Source organism: Quercus robur, chromosome 12 (assembly GCF_932294415.1).
Source record: "Quercus robur chromosome 12, dhQueRobu3.1, whole genome shotgun sequence".
Lineage (NCBI taxonomy): Eukaryota > Viridiplantae > Streptophyta > Magnoliopsida > Fagales > Fagaceae > Quercus > Quercus robur.
Window position 1 is genome coordinate 9,939,287 of NC_065545.1, and position 16,652 is coordinate 9,955,938.

At 31.2% G+C, this 16,652-nt stretch overlaps 1 protein-coding gene across 15 annotated transcripts in view; it reads right to left on the minus strand.

The window, feature by feature from the left end:
* The window catches only part of LOC126710519 (disease resistance protein RUN1-like), a 105,753-nt gene extending 97,824 nt beyond the window's left edge, over window positions 1–7,929 (minus strand). For 9 of the 15 annotated variants that reach the window (XM_050411019.1, XM_050411015.1, XM_050411016.1 and 6 more), the window contains exons 1-5: window positions 7,247–7,900; window positions 2,335–3,439; window positions 1,858–2,130; window positions 1,098–1,766; window positions 125–990 (exon numbers count right to left, since the gene is read on the minus strand). In XM_050411019.1, the coding sequence (XP_050266976.1) occupies window positions 229–990; window positions 1,098–1,766; window positions 1,858–2,130; window positions 2,335–3,439; window positions 7,247–7,758 (3,321 nt within the window). In that variant the 5' untranslated portion in view covers window positions 7,759–7,900 and the 3' untranslated portion in view covers window positions 125–228. Of the gene's footprint in view, window positions 1–124; window positions 991–1,097; window positions 1,767–1,857; window positions 2,131–2,334; window positions 3,440–7,246 lie in introns of all 15 variants that reach the window. The other 6 variants (XM_050411009.1, XM_050411012.1, XM_050411011.1 and 3 more) reach the window with 4 other exon arrangements.
* Between the last annotated feature and the right edge of the window lie 8,723 nt (window positions 7,930–16,652).

Genomic DNA, 16,652 nt, shown 5'->3' on the forward strand with positions numbered 1-16,652 from the left:
AAAAAAGATCAATTAAACAAAAATGAAAATAATTATCTTACAAATAATATTTTTTTAAATATGATACCCATCGCCATTGGGTAAAAGACGCAAATGAAACAATGGTACTAAAAAGGAAACATACCTTGGCATGAAATGCAAAAGAAATGACAGAGGAGAAACAGTTTCAATGTAATTTTTTGATTGAGGCATATTTCTTCAAAGTTCATCAGAATGTCCTCAGTTTCATCAAAAATCCCTGGGGCAGCAAAAGCAAAATAGCTTAAAAATCATGGTGGTTGGGCCAACTAGCCAACTCATGCAGGACCTAGATGTGTCATTAAGGACCAGAGGAGACTGATATTCTTCTTCTTCTGCTTCCAAATCATCAGATCCATAAAATGGCAACTCGCTCCAGTAATCAACATCATCATCATCTTGTCCAGCAATTAGAAGGGGTAAGTTAGGTATACCATATTCTTGAGGAGGACAGATGCACTCTACGTGGACCCCCCACCTTGTGGCTTTTATTGGTGGCTCTGCATGCCCACGGGTTTCATATGTAATCTCAACATAATTCTGGTCAGTTGGATTTGAGTCATTCAAATAATCTTGCAGAAGACCATGAGGTATAGTTTCAAAATATAGAAGATTATTATAAATTATAAATGAGGTCGAACCCCCAATTTTACAACCATTGATGGAAATGTAATAATAGCACCAACAGTCGACGGAAATTGTTCCAAAAGCAAAATAGAGAGCCAATTGTGAAAATTTGCGACCAACCCAGAACAATATGGAATTACTTTCAACACTTTGATGATTGAACCATGGAATCTCAGTTCCCGATACCCTAAGAGTACATTCAATGTCCCCATCTTCAGATTCAGATTCCGATTGAGCACCCTCAGTTTCAGATGGGAAGTAATCGGTGAACTGTGGATCCATTAATTCATTGCTTCTTGCACTACCACATACTCCATTCGGTAAAATCCCCATAATTTCTATTACCTGCATTGCAATTACAAAATTCAACATTTTTCATTTACCAAATCTCGTAAAGCATTTAGAGAAAGTAACAAAAATTGTTTCTTTATAACTTAAAGAAAGAGAGAGACCTGATTCAATAGCCCACTTGGTGATTTATAATCCAACAATGGGCAATTTGTTGCATCAACCCTTCTTATCGATAGTGGAAGTCCTTGAACTTCACGAAGGTGCTTGCAACTCTCAATTGAAAGTGATTTTAATCTAGGAAATCTGCTAATGCTTTCGGGGATGGTAATAATATTGGTTCCAGATAGAAATATCGAACTCAATGCTGGGAAGTAATCAGGCCTCATCAAAAGATCTAATTCAATTACGTTTTTATAGTAATTGAAATCCAGGAATTTCATCTTCAGAAACCCATAACCGGAGGAGCTATCAAAAGAATTGCATGTCGGTCTCAATTTGGCAGTAGGAGTCACCAACTCCCAAAGCAGTTGCAATTTATAAATGCCATCTGGAAGATCCCGAAGGTTATTGCATCCATAAAGGTCTAATGTCTCAAGAACTTCAAGAGATGTCAACATCAGGTTGTTTGGAATATTTTGAAGTTTTTTGCAATAACCAAGATTCCACGTTTTAAGCTTATGAAGAAATTCACCGGACTCGTGAATCTTAACTAAATTTTCACAACCAGAAAGGTCCAATGTCTCCAAGTTTGGGGTGCATAAATCAGGTAATTTGGTTATAAATTTACAACCACGGAGATTGAGATGTTTCATATTTTCTAACTGGAACTCCTGTAGGAAAAATAAATAAATAAATAACTTCAACAAACTTTAGAATATAAATTTAATAAAAACTTAATTAAAAAAATATTAGTAATTGTACCTGCTTGCAAAACTTTTCCAACCCAATGCGACTATATGGCATATCGAGCCTAACAAGTTGTCGAGGACAATATTTGGATGGCAAGCGAAAAGGATATTTAGGCCAACTAAGAATCCTTATCCCGTCGGGAAGATATTGAATTGCTTCACCAATATGTATGTTATCAACAATAAGTATCTTGAGATTTTCCATCCTTTTGAAAACAACAGGGTCTAGTTGCACATGTACCAATTCAGGTGAATGCAACATTATACCTCGAATTTTGCCTGACCCCTAATTGGATAAAGCATCAAGTGAACCATAATTAACAATAGAATTTACCAAAAACAAAAAGTATAAAAATTTTGAAAATTTCAGCATAAATGATACTAATAAACTTCATATTTTATGCAATGTTAAAAAGAAAAAAAATATATAACTTTTACCCAGTGAAAGTTTTTTTTTTTTTGGAGAAAACAGAAGAAAAAGAACTTATACCTTATTTCCAAGTAGTACTTCAAGACCATCTTCATAATGCCATAACCTACTACGTTTTTCAAGAATACATGATTCTTGTCGAACAACTTCTCTACCCATTTGTTGTATCAGGTCATGCATTAACAGTATACCATGATCCACAGTAATGAGACACTTATCAACAAGTATTTGAATACCATAACCTGGATGTGAATCTCTAGCATTTAATATATTTACAACATAATCCTTCTTCCATCCCTTGAAGAAACATGCAATATCAAGGAAAATATCTTGTACTATTTCCTCTAGTCCATCATAACTTACTCTAAGTACTTTTTGAATGTCTTCATTGGGAATTTTCATATACTTATCTAATGTAATTTCCCATTCCTGTTTAGTTCTTTCACACAAATCACAAGCTATTGTTATAAGAGCTATTGGAAGGCCTTGGGCATATTGTATAACTTGGTTTGTAAGTTCTGAATAATCTTTATCGGGTTTCTTTCCAAGGAAGGCATGCTTTTCAAAGAGTTGAAGAGCTTCATGTTTCTCCAATTTCTTGGCCTCATAAGTTGTACAAACTTTTCCAAGAGTAGCTAAAAATTGTGGATTTGTTGTTGTTGTTATAATGACTCTACTTCGTGGAGCAAACCAATTACAATCTCCAAGCAAATTTTTTATTCTTCCCAATGTATCCACATCATCAAGAATTAAAAGAACCTTTTTACAACGAAGTCCCTTTTTTATCAAATCGATTCCTTCATATATGCTGTGAATTTTCAAAATTTCATCCCCTAAAATCTCTTTTAGAAGTTGACCTTGTAGTTTGATAATGCCATCCTTTGTCTCCGAAGTTTCTCTAACATTCTCTAAAAAACTGCTTCTATCAAAATGATTAGCAATTCTCTTATAAACTGCTTTTGCAATTGTAGTCTTACCTATTCCAGAAAGGCCATGAATCACTACCATGCGAAATTCATTTAACTCAATATTTAAAAGCGATTCTACGTCCTTGGCACGAGGTTTTACTCCAACAAGGCGTTCGCCAACAAATACTGGTGTGCATTTTAATATAGTTCTTGGTATATCTTTAACAATTTTTTGGATAAATTCAAATTCAGTGACACTGCAAACCATAAAGTAAAATAAATATTTAATGAGTTGGACTAGTTACAAATATTAATATGAAATGAACTAAATTTAAAATGCCTAGTTCTGTGTCTTACTACTTACACTTTAAGATATTATTAATTAAATTAAATGACATATAATTCAAATATTTGAGTAGTTTCTTTAAATTTTGTACATTCTTTTTTGCTTAGAAATTAATTATAGACATTTTAGCAAGTAACTGAGTTGGACTAGTTGCAAATTTTAATATGAAATGAACTAAATTCAAGATGCTTTGTTCTGCGACTTACTACTTACACTTAATATATTATTAATTAAAGTAAATGACATCTAATCAAATATTTTAGCAGTATCATTAAATTGGGTAGTACATCATGAAATTTTGCGAAAAATAAAGGATATGGTAGACTCTACCAAATCAACATGTTTCTGCTTGTTCTATTCTTGATTATGATCAGACTCTACCAAATCAAACCTCGACCCAATGTATTTTTACTCTCTATTAGATAATTTATAATTTAATTTTTTTATTGACCCATATTATATTGTATACTAATGTTATATTAGATTTTCGATATTGTACATAAAAGATCTAATGACATTACTTATCATGACTTGCACATTTCAAATATAAATATTTTCAGTGACAAGTTGACTACTAACATTATGTGTTTTTTCCCCCATAAGTTCATCATTTAGATTTTATTATAAATTATTTACTCTTTTTTTGCCTAATATATTATATTTTATTCCTCAAGCTCTCTATATATATATTTCTTCTTATTGATGATTTAACTTTATTTAATTTTTCTTTCTAAAAAAAAACTTTATTTAATGTTTCATGCATATAATATGTACGCATTTTATTTTTTTTCATTTGCGGATTTATTGGATTTGAAGATTATTATATTTATTTATTTACTAGACTGTAAAATTAATAATATATGTATTGATGTGTTCATTATTCCTATTAGGATAAGAAAAATAGTTGTATAACTACAAAATCTGAATATCCAACTATGTTGGCACCTACACGCGTCTATCATTTGTAGTTTTCAATCCATTTGTACATATCAAATAACTTTACGTCAAATATATATATATATATATATATACACTAGTATTATGCTTGTGCGATGCACGACTTAATAAAAAGTATTTTAATAATATAATTAAATTTGATAACAAATAAAATGAAAAAAAGAATCAATTCAAAATTTAAGATTAAAAAATAAATTGTACTTGTACACTTAAAAGAAATTGAATTTTTATTTCTTATTTTGATATTTAAATCATTTGTTTTAGTGTTGATTTCATTCAAATGGTTATAAGTTATATCAACCCTAAACCTGCATATGTATCCATATGTAACATTCTAAATTAATAATAAATAAAAATATAATACTCTACCTTAATGTAACATTCTAACTTACTAATAAATAAATATAACACTCTAACTTAAAGTAATGTTTGTAATTGTATTGTGTTTTTAGCCTTTAAGAACACAAATATTATTTTTTTTTAATCATAAAAAAAAAACACAGATATTAATATTATACAAGAAAAAATAATGAATTCAATAATTGAAACGGTTGAAAACAAAATTAAGCCAAAACCTCAATTCATTAATGAAAAAATATCCAAATTTTAGTTAAGTAAAGATAAACTTACATAGAAATTTGGACGAATAGATTCTCTCGTATCCAATTTCATGTTTGACAGCAAATTTTGCTTTTAATTAAAGAATATAGATTGCATGGAACAAAGCACCAAACAAAAGCCATAACAAATTAAATCCACTATAAAATATTGATATCAACAACAAATAATCATGAAATAAGAAATAAAAAAATACAAGTATATTGCTTGCTATATTGACTTCTAAAAAAACACTAAAAGGTGTGATCAAACATAGAATTTTAGCCTATCTATAAAACTTGTTGATAAAAATCATATTATATATATTAAAAAGGCAACAAATACACAAAATCTATTCAATTTGATAAAAAAAAAATTACCTGCAAGGTTGTAGGTAGGGTAGAGAGGAGAAATGACGAATATAACAAATAATTGTAAAATACGTAGTAGGAAAAAAGAAACACCAAAAAATTGTGTGTATATATAGTGGGAATTTTAGGTTGTGAAACTCAAATACTTTTTTTTTTTTTTTTTTACTTTATTATTAGGAAAAAGATGACATAAGATGCAAATTTATCCCAAAAAAAAAAAAAAAGTAGGAAAAAAATACAAGTTCTATCCTTTTTTCCTTTTATGTTTTTTAAAGAAACGTAGGGAAAAAAAAATGCAAATTCGATCTTTTTTTTCTTTTACGTTTTTTTATCTCTCTTTTTTATTTAAATTCTATCCTTAGGTAATTCTATTTTATTGATTTTACACTTTGTTGATAACATTTTAGATAGACACAACTGTTATAATCGTAAATCAAATACTAATTTCTTTCATTACTTGTTCTGTCATATTTATCCAAAACATATGTATATATCTATTCTTAAAATCTAAAAATTTATTAAAATTTACAAAAAGAAGTAGTTTAGGTGAAACTCAAATACTTTTTTTTTTTTTAACTTTATTATTAGAAAAAAGATGCCATAAGATGCAAATTTATCCACTAAAAAAAAAGTAGAAAAAAAAAATGCAAGTTCTATCTTTTTTTTCCTTTTACGTTTTTTAAAGAAACGTAGGAAAAAAATACAAATTCAATCTTTTTTTTCTTTTACATTTTTTTATCTCTCTTTTTTATTTAAATTCTATATTTAGATAATTCTATTCTATTGATTCTAGACTTTATTGATAACATTTTAGATAGACACAACTATTATAGTTGTAAATCAAATATTACTTTATTTCATTACTTGATTTGTCATATTTATCCAAAAAATATGTATATATCTATTCTTAAAATCTAAAAATTTATTAAAATTTCTACAATTTGGTGAAATCAATTGGCGCAACTACGGCGTCTAAGCCTAACTTTTATTATATATATAATATAATATGATATATTTATATATATATATATATATATAAACTCTTCACATACATTTTACAACCAATGATAGATGTCCATTTAAAAAAAATTCAAATTACAAAAAATATATATATATATATATAAATTCAAATTACAATATATATAATGCATAGCCACTTAAGTATCCTACTGGACAAGTGGTTTTAAGATTCTCTCCTATCTTATGTCATAAGTACCAAACCACCCTCTCCAAAAAAAATATAAATAAATAGATCATATAAATATTTGGTCGGTGGGTCAGGCTAATAGTTTAGGCTTCTGGGCCTCATTGGTGGGCCAAGTGCACACCCATTGACAGAAAAATCAGCCCACAGTCAAATCAATTGGGCTAATGAGCTACCCACAGGCCTCAATAGTACTGGATTGGGTTTTGGGCTATGAACTTTCTAATGACATTTTTGCGAGAGAGATGTTACATGTCCGTGATACATTAGATACTTTTTTCTTAGAAAGACTCAAAGATTTGAGACTAAAAAAATAAATATTACCTCTCAATAATGTGATCCTAGACGGCAGCCACATAGTTTTCACTTTGAATATTGTCTTATCGAAGTTTAGGAACAAGAAAATAATTAAGTTCTTCCTTGAGTGATTGTTTGACTCTATTTGTAAATAATTTAATTAAAAATTTAACTAATAAAAGAATTATGTTAAGAGATAATTTTTAATTATAACAAGCCATTAGAATCATGAAACTCGTTAAAGCATAAGACAAGAACTGACAAAAAAAAAATAAAGTAATGAAATACATACCCATTCTTATAGTGCCTTCCAGACAAACTACCAACTTTATTTAGTGCTATCCTCCAATTCTGCACCTTGTCAGTATCATCTTTGAATATTTCTTCATGTTTTGCTAAAGCTTTTCCAAACTCACCCTCTTGTTTACGTACTTCTGATGGATCTATATGGTAAAAAACAGGTAAAACCAATTGACTACACTCAAGAATCTTGACAAGTTCATCTAAACACCAAGTAGAAGAAGCATAGTTTTTAGATAACACGACAATTGAAACAATTGATGATTCAATGGTTTTAAGAAGTTCTATTGAAATTTCTTCTCCTCTCCTAAGGTTATCATCAATGAAGGTGTTGAAACCTTGATCACATAATGCTTTATGTAAATAGCTTGTAAAACCATAGCGGGTATCTTCACCTCTAAAGCTTAAGAAAATGTCATAGCTCTGGTGAGTGGAAGAAGAAAAAGAAGAAGAAGAGGAGGAGGAGGAGGAGGAGGCTGCTCTTTTGTTGCTCAGGAAAGCCATTGGGATGAGAAGATTAAGAAGATGTAAAAAGAGGAGGAAAAGGTAAGAGATTAAAGATGTGATGAAATGGGAATTATGGGTGTGTTTGGATAGAACTTATTTTGCTGAAACTGAAAACTGAAAACTGAAAACACTGTAGCAAAATAATTTTTAAATGTGTGAATAGTGCTGTGAGACCCATTTTTAATGAAAAAATTGATAAAAAATGAAATTTGTGGGTCCGTGAACAGTGCACATATGCACGGTTCACGGCAGAAAGTCAGCTTTTGCGGTTACTGTTCAATGAACAGTAACCGCAATACCCAAAACGCGTGAAAACCAAAAAAAAAAAAAAAAAAAAAAAGGGAACAAACGCAGACGCAAACGGAAGAAACGTGGATCCAAACATTGCCTATATATGATAAGAGATGAGTGAAATCGTGCAGATTAAGTGGAGGTTCTGATAAGGTTTTGAATCTGTTCGTTTGATTGGAAAATTGATGATAGAGTGAATTAAAAAAAAGTATACACGTCTTCGGTTTTCCTTCCAAGAAAGTTCCAAGTAGTACAGACACAGTTGTTTATAAAATAACAAGGGATCTAGCTTTTTAACAACTTTTCGCAATGTTTTTAGTAATTTTCTTTTCCTTTTTATTAACACAAAGAACAATTATATCAGTTAATGTAAAATTGGGCAAAATTATGCAGAATGAAAAAAGGTGTTGATTTTACACAATATGAGCAAAAAAAACACCCACATCAATGGGTGAAAACTTGTGTATAAATGCAAGTTGCTACAGTATCTGTGCAAATATGCATGGGTACTGTAGCATGTGCATATAATTTTTTAACAATTTTTTCTCTCTCTCTCTATACCTGACTCTCAGCTCCCTCTCTCTCCCTCTCAGGTGCACAACTCTCTTTTTCTTCCTCTCATCTCTCTTCAATCTTTCTTTCGTCGATTGCCACCGCTACTGATCGCTCTTTCTTCCTTTGTTTCTCGTTGTTTTCGAGTTGAATGGGCTTGATTAGTGGGTTTCGAGTTGAATGTCTCTCGCCATCGCCATCGCCACCACTTGCCTTTGGAGGCGTCGATCTTGTTTCTCTTTCTCGTTCTCGTCATCGCCATCGAAGGTGTCGATGTAAACCATCGATCTTGTTTCTCATTCTTGCCATCGCCACCGGAGGTGTCGATCTTGTTGCTCAAGGCGAGACATCGATCTTGATAATTGGGTTTTGATCCATTTTGCTGGGTTTGCTTTTCTGGTTTTCTGCCGGTGGGTTGTGTGGATTCCGGTGTGATACCGATGTGGAATGTGGGTGTGGGTCGATGGCTGTGTGGGTAAAGAAATGAATATTTTATTTGAATAAATGTGTATAATAGACAAACTGATGTGAGTGTTTTATAAAATTAAGCATGTAAAATAGAAAAAGTAAGTTTTAGATATATAAAATGGAAAAATTTATACACAAGCTAATGTTTTTTTTTTTTTTTTTAAGAAGAATACACAAGCTAATGTAATTGCTTTATAAGTAAAATTTTAACATGCTTATTAACATTTTTCAAATAATAATTAAAAAAAAAAACTGTACAATTGTTTATAAAATAATAATAATATTAAAAAAAACAGCAGTACAATTCCACCTACTGTATCACGCGTCTTGCGTTTTTCCACAAAAGTACAATGCTCCTACTTTTTTTCTGACAACGCGCTTTACACCTTTATTCACTCGTACCTCTAAAAAATTACAAAAATTGAAAAAGAGACTTTCATGTATGAAAAGTAAATAAAAATCCAGCATTGTTTCCGCCAAGTTAACTGTAATGCTGATAGATTTGCTAGGATGGGATTCAGTCAGACTTTTTCTTTATTTGATAGTTCGTCTGTAGACATAATTGATGTGTATGAAAATGACGTCAATGGAATGTATTTTGATAAGAAATGTCCTGAACCTCTTGTTTCTTTTTAGTTTTGTTTAATGAATCGTGATTTACCCCCCAAAAAAAAAAAAGTAAATAAAAATCCTACTTCCAACTAGTTTCCATGGTCCAATCAGTCGATCAAGTCGTGCCATGCCTTTTCATTTTTCTAAAGGAAAGTCGAGATTACTTTTTTGACCATTCCCAATGCAATGAATGAACCCGTTACGTCTTATTTTCTATCAGTCTGGGAAATTCTTCCTCCTTCTCCCCACAATTTTAATTTCCATCTCGTGTTTCTTCTCCATTGTCATGGGGGTTTCTTCTATTTGAGGATGAACATTTAAATTTTTTTTTTTCATTTGCGTTCTGTGTCATTGTTTTTAGGCTGCATTTTTTTAGTCATGCTAGATCAAACTTGTTTCAAGTAGTCTTATTTTTGGACAAGTTTTTCTTTTAGCTAGCGGCTCCACAGATGTTAATTGGTTCTCATGTCATGGAATTTATTTATTTAAGTTGAAAAAATATACTCACAAGAAAGAAGATGAGGTTCTAATACAAATGTACATCGTGCATCACAAACACTACTCGAATTTTTTGGAATTTGAATGTGTGTACATACTCAACAACTCAAGGGACACTATTTTAATTATGCAGAAGCTAGATACATTTGCAGGAATAGCAACAAAATAGCCCATGAGCTAGCTCAATAAGCCAAAAGATCAGGAGAGGAAAGCAAATGGATTGGTGTGGTCCCTGAGAGTCTAGCAAACTTGTGTAGGCTATAAGGGATCTAGGGTGTGTTTGGATAGAACTTATTTTGCTGAAACTGAAAACTGAAAACTGAAAACACTGTAGCAAAATAATTTTTAAATGTGTGAATAGTGCTGTGAGACCCATTTTTAATGAAAAAATTGATAAAAAATGAAATTTGTGGGTCCGTGAACAGTGCACATATGCACGGTTCACGGCAGAAAGTCAGCTTTTGCGGTTACTGTTCAATGAACAGTAACCGCAATACCCAAAACGCGTGAAAACAAAAAAAAAAAAAAAAAAAAAAAAAAGGAACAAACGCAGACGCAAACGGAAGAAACGTGGATCCAAACATTGCCCTAGTGTTTTTATTTTATTGGTTTTTCCTTTTCTCTTTGGCTTTGCTGTCTGTGCTCTATGTTGGTGCTTTGTCCTGCTGTTGGTTTGTGGTGTTTCTGCTCTGTACCTATTCTGTCTTTGATCAACTGAAAATTCAGTTGCAGATTCAAAAAAAAAAAACTATTGTTTTTTTTTTAATTAAAAAAAGCAAATATGCATACCTAACCACTCAAGTAAAACTAATTTTTGGAATAGATAGCTTCCAAGTATATAATTTTTTTTGGTCATTATATGAATTAAAATAAATTTTTTTAAAAAAAGTCCTCACATGGAAAATGTCCACTAAATACACAAAATATTAGTATATATGGTCTTAACAACTGAACAACAATTTTTGTATTTTGATAGTAACTACACAACAATTGATCTTTGATGGGAGGAAAGAAAAAAAAGAAGGGAAAACCATTGGCATCCCAAGTCAACAATGGCATTGAAGACCAATAATGTTAACTAAGTACTCCTATAAATTGTACTTTTAATTTTCTATGTTCAGCCTTATTCAAGTTGAACATAGAAAATCGACCCTATGCCCAAAAAAACCATAGCAATATTCATCAAAGCTCAAGATAATCATTTGGTAATATCTATCAAAGCCGAGAGTAAACGCTTGACAACATCTATAGACTCTAAACACTTGGACAATATTTATCAAAGTTCAAGCTTTTGAATTTGTGCTCGTTTGATTGGGACATTGATGATAGAATCCATAACAGTATACAACACGTCTGCGATTTACGTTCCAGGAAATTTCCAAGAAGCTAATCAGTAAACACAAAATAGCAGTACAGTTTCACTGTACCACGAGCCTTTGCATTGCCTTTTTTACACGAAGGTATGGTGCTCCTACTTTTTTCTGACAACGCGCATTAGAAAATTAGAACACTACTGGCCCTACTTTTTAGCTTTTATTCTAATTTTGAAAAAAAAAAAAAAATCTATTTCGTTTTTCATTTTTGAGTTTTGACTGAGGATTAAGTCCAATGCAAATGAAAAATTAAGAATAGTGTGTGAATTTGGCATCCTGTTAACTTATTTGCTAAAATTCGAGACAACTAAAATTTGAGCAAATAAAATAGCAAAGGGTGAAAAGAAAATATCCAAAAACTAATGTGAAAAATTCTACAATGATTTCTTCTACATCGACAACAAAATATCATAATATTTTTACAACAACTAAGGTTTCAGTCTATCATAGCCTCACAGGTTAAATAAAAATTAATTAGAATAATATAATATTAAACCATAATTTACCACAACAAAAAAATAAGGGTGTTGACTTTCTCCAAAAAAGAAAAAGTGTTGTGACACTTTTTTTGGGTCCCTAATGTTCTTTTTTTCCAATAATATAATATTACGGTATAATATATCATCACAGCTGCTAATTGCATAGTATCAAAAAATGTATAATGAGTTAGATTAGCAGATAAACTAAACTAAAGATATCTAGCTTTGTGGGTTTTTTATTTTTTGAGAATAAAAAGTTTTGTGAGTTATAACATGTTAACATACAACTAATACATTTTTACTTTAAAAAAAAACACATTTTTAAATAAAGTAAATAGAATGTAATTCATATATATTATAAATATCATTAATATCAACACTTTTTTTTTCAATTTTTTGCTAGGAAATTAGTTTTGGAACCTTAGCAAGTAGTTGCATGAAAATTCGCTCCGAGTGAGGAAACATGAAAATTCGCTCCGAGTGAGGAAACAAATTTATTGGAAATCACATTGCAATGCCTGAGCAAAATGGTTATTAAATTTTAGAAAAATTCTCTAAATTACGTGGGACAAACTCTTAATTAGAAAGGTTATAATTTTGTATTATTGATAAAAGCGAAGGGAAATGCTAACGAATATCCGTTAACAATCTATTTAAAGAATGTTTTTATGAAAAAAGAAAAAGAAAAGTAATTAATGTTTTGACACATTTTTTCATTTCCTATAAAAGTGGTATTAAAACTTTTCAAAAATAAATTATTAACTAATGTCCTAAAGGTACTCATTAACATAATCAAAGAGGGAATTGAAATGCTTTGAATCTGTTCTTTGTGATTGGAAAATTGATAAAAGACTAAACTGTAATTAGAGACAGGGATCCAATCAGTGTGTTACGAAATGAAAGGGTAGTAGGAAAGGGATTAAATGCTTTGAAAAAGAGGCTTTCATTCATGTATGAAAGTAAAGAAAGTTGTCCCGTGCCTTTTCATTTTTCAAAGAAAGTAAAGACTACGGAGTTGAAATGAAGACAAAAACAATAATAATGCCAGCTTACTTTTCTTACATTTCTTCTGACAACGCGCAATGCAATATACTAACCCAGCGTCCTATTTCCATCAATCTCAAAGAATCTTCCTCCCAAGTCCCTACAATTTTATTTTCCTTTATGGGCTTCTTCCATTTGAGGATGGAAATTTGAATTTTTTTTTTTTTTTCAATGTTCTACGCGTCATTGTTTTTAGGCTGTACACTTTTTAGTCATGCTATATCAAACTTTTTTTTTTTTTTTTTGAAAGCAGTCATGCTATATCAAACTAGTTTCAAGAAATCTTATTTTTGGACAAGTTTTTCTTTTAGCTAGCAGCTCCTCGAATGATAATCGGTTCTCATTTTAGCTATGTCATGGAATTTATTTATTTATATTTTAAAAGTAAACATAAATACGAGAGAAATGATGAGGTTTTAACATGAAAGCGTACAATAAACCTAAAGTTTCACTCAAATGTCATAGAATTTGGATGTGTATATGCAATTATGCATATCCAACAGCTCAAGTGAAACTTTTTTGAAAAATGTTAACGAATGCCCTTAGGGTATTGATTAATAATCCATTTAAAAAAAAAATTATGGAAAAATAAAAAAAATGGAAAAATGGAGAAAGAATGTCAAGCTCGGCATGTTTTTTTGCTGCTCTTCTGAAGGGCTTCCAATTTCGCCACCATAAGCGTTCAATCCCACTGCTAAAACTATTACTATGATCTGTAATTGAAAGCATCTTTTGCCTTGGACTAGGCTCAGCTTCTCTCAGTTTCTTTGTATGTTTAGGAGGTGTTTTAGGCTCTACAAACTTGACACTAATTGATCTGTCAAGGCAATAAAGGGAAAAAAGTTACTAAAGATGAAAAGATATATATATATATATATATATATATTGAAACAGATATTATGGTCCAAACAGATGATAGAAGTAAGAAATATATAATTTCTTCTCTCCCTCAAATGTTATGAAAAAATCGACTCATAATTCTTTCTATATGTTTTTGTTTATGTTTCTTCCCTAAAAAAATGAATTTTCAGTCCCTTCATAGAATTAGAGACACAAAGCAGAAGGCAGTAGACATGCAACACATCATGAATTTTGTAGGGTCAACATAGGCATTAAATCATATTAGGTTCTTGTGGAAATGGTTTTCTGTGTCTTTTTTCATCTGTCTTTATTTAGTATTTCTTAAGAACTGACAGATATTGATTTAAATAATCAATGGATACTCTTGGAAGATGCTATCCCCATGCGAACTATCCCACTTTTATAAATACCCCAAGTAAGAAAGTGCTAGAGAATTATAAAGCAAATAATCCATATTAGGAATGAAGAATAGTCCCAAAAGACAAGTAAACAAGTACTAATAGTTAATAAAACACACCTCTTTCAAATGCTGCTGAATCTGTTGGATCGTGGGCTTTTGTAAACCCCCTAATAACCTATTGACTTTGAATCTCCAAGAGTATCTTGCTAATGCCAGCTCAAGGCTGTGATTAGCTTGACGATCATACAGACCTGCCACTTCAATGGCCTGTGCAATAAAACCATTTCCAATAAGGAAGAATGTACAAATATGTGGCTATATAACAGTTAACACTAAAAGATAACAATTTTATTAAATTGGAAGCTATATTACATTTTTTGCTAACTAACAAAATTCATAGCACTAAAATGTTAAAGCCAATTATGCACTAAATGTGTCAAATCCAGCAGAGAGAAATCGATCCAGGTTCTCAATAAAAAGAGTACAATACAACAACCAAATGCTTCTACAGCATAATATACCAACAGTAAATAATGCTAGCCTTGGCAAGTACCTTAAGAGCAGTAGTTAATTTTTCAGAGGCCACACCGAGATCTTTATCAAAATAAGCTAAAGCAAAATTGACTATTTCTGTCAAGAAAGTTCTGCATGCCTGAGCTTGATCCACAAACTGTTCCAATACATCTCTTTCCTCAATCCTGTATAGAGCATCAGCAGTTATCAATAAAACAAAACATTCACGTGCAGGAATTTGATAACCCATCATATAATATTCAATAAAAACCCAATCAAAAGCACATGCCAAATTCAGTGAACCATTTATTTTTGCCACTGTCAAATACCCATAGTAGTTATGTAAGTGCAATTAGATAAGCATGAGGTAAAACAATCCATGAGCCTAACAAGAGAGGCAAAAACCAAAAGTACACAACCAGAAGAAAACCAAAAGGCAAACATAAGGTGGACCAGGATAGCCATCCTTGGTTAACATATGAATCACTTGAAGAAGAAGAGAAGATACCCAGTTTACAGGGCACACCCTCAAGCTCGTTTGTGGTTGCTAACCAACCTGCTCAGTTTTAGGAGTACCTTGAAATCAAGCTAACGTAGAAGTCTATTAGCGAAAATTCATGTCATATATAGTAGCAGCAATTCCAATCCTGAAAGGGTATTGTTATTAAACAGGCTGGTGACAAACTGCTAGACATCAGTGTCTGTCATAGAATTTCACAACCCAAGGTCTCAGCCATCCCACTTCTCTGATTGCTCAGCCATACTACATAGTTCTCTAGCCTTAGCTGCTAGCACTGAATCAGTTTGAATAGAAAAGAATCTCCATCCAAAACCCAGATCAGTTCTTGCTATTCCTACTACTGCCACCTTAGTTTTAGAATCAAATGATCCAGCACGGTTAAACCGTTTATAATGTGGGGGAGGAAAAGTAAAAAAGCAAAAGAATTTGAATCACACAGCAAGGAAGAAGACTATAATTTATATCATGCGCATTCAGCATCATAAGAAATTCCAAAAATCTTCTAAAGATGCATCAGTTTTGCCAATTTTTTTAACAACAAGGGGAAAAAAATCAAGTATTACCTAATAATTTATGAAATTAAAAAAATTACAGAAATTGAAAAGTAGTTCTCATCAATAGTGCAACATATTACCACAAAGAAAAGTCTTTAGCATCAGATAGAAGTTCAAAAAGCATTTGTAATTCAGGACGCTTCCCTCCAAATCTCTGTACCAAGCAAAGATGTGAGACAGAGCATACAAGCTTCTTATGGAAAACACATTGAAGAAATAAAGGAATACCATAGGAGCGCCTTTATTTTGAAAAATTGATCCACCCTCCAAAATTTGGCAATAACAACATATATACACTTCGGCATGATTTGAATCTATTGTCGTTGGTCCTAGGCACCGCAAATGATAGCTGTTCATATGAAAGATATCTAGAACATGTGAAACCAGAACAAAAAAAATAAAGCAAAGAAAACAAAAAGTTGTGAAAGGTAGAAGTAGAACAACAATTAAATTTTTCGGGATGTTCATTAGCAGATTAATTGGTAGGCAAGGGAAAAAAGAGGGGCAGGAAGGAATCTACAGAACAATGGTGAAGTCTTGAGGCTTAAAATTCCTCAAATAAAGATCAGATGACTACAGGATAAAATTGAGATTGGAATAACAACCTACTATGCAGATGATATATTATTGACTGGTTTCTCAACCTTGATAAACAGATTAAAAAAGTGAAACACCAACATAGTAGAAAATACCTTACCAGTACTTGCATGTAGAACAAGTAAGAAG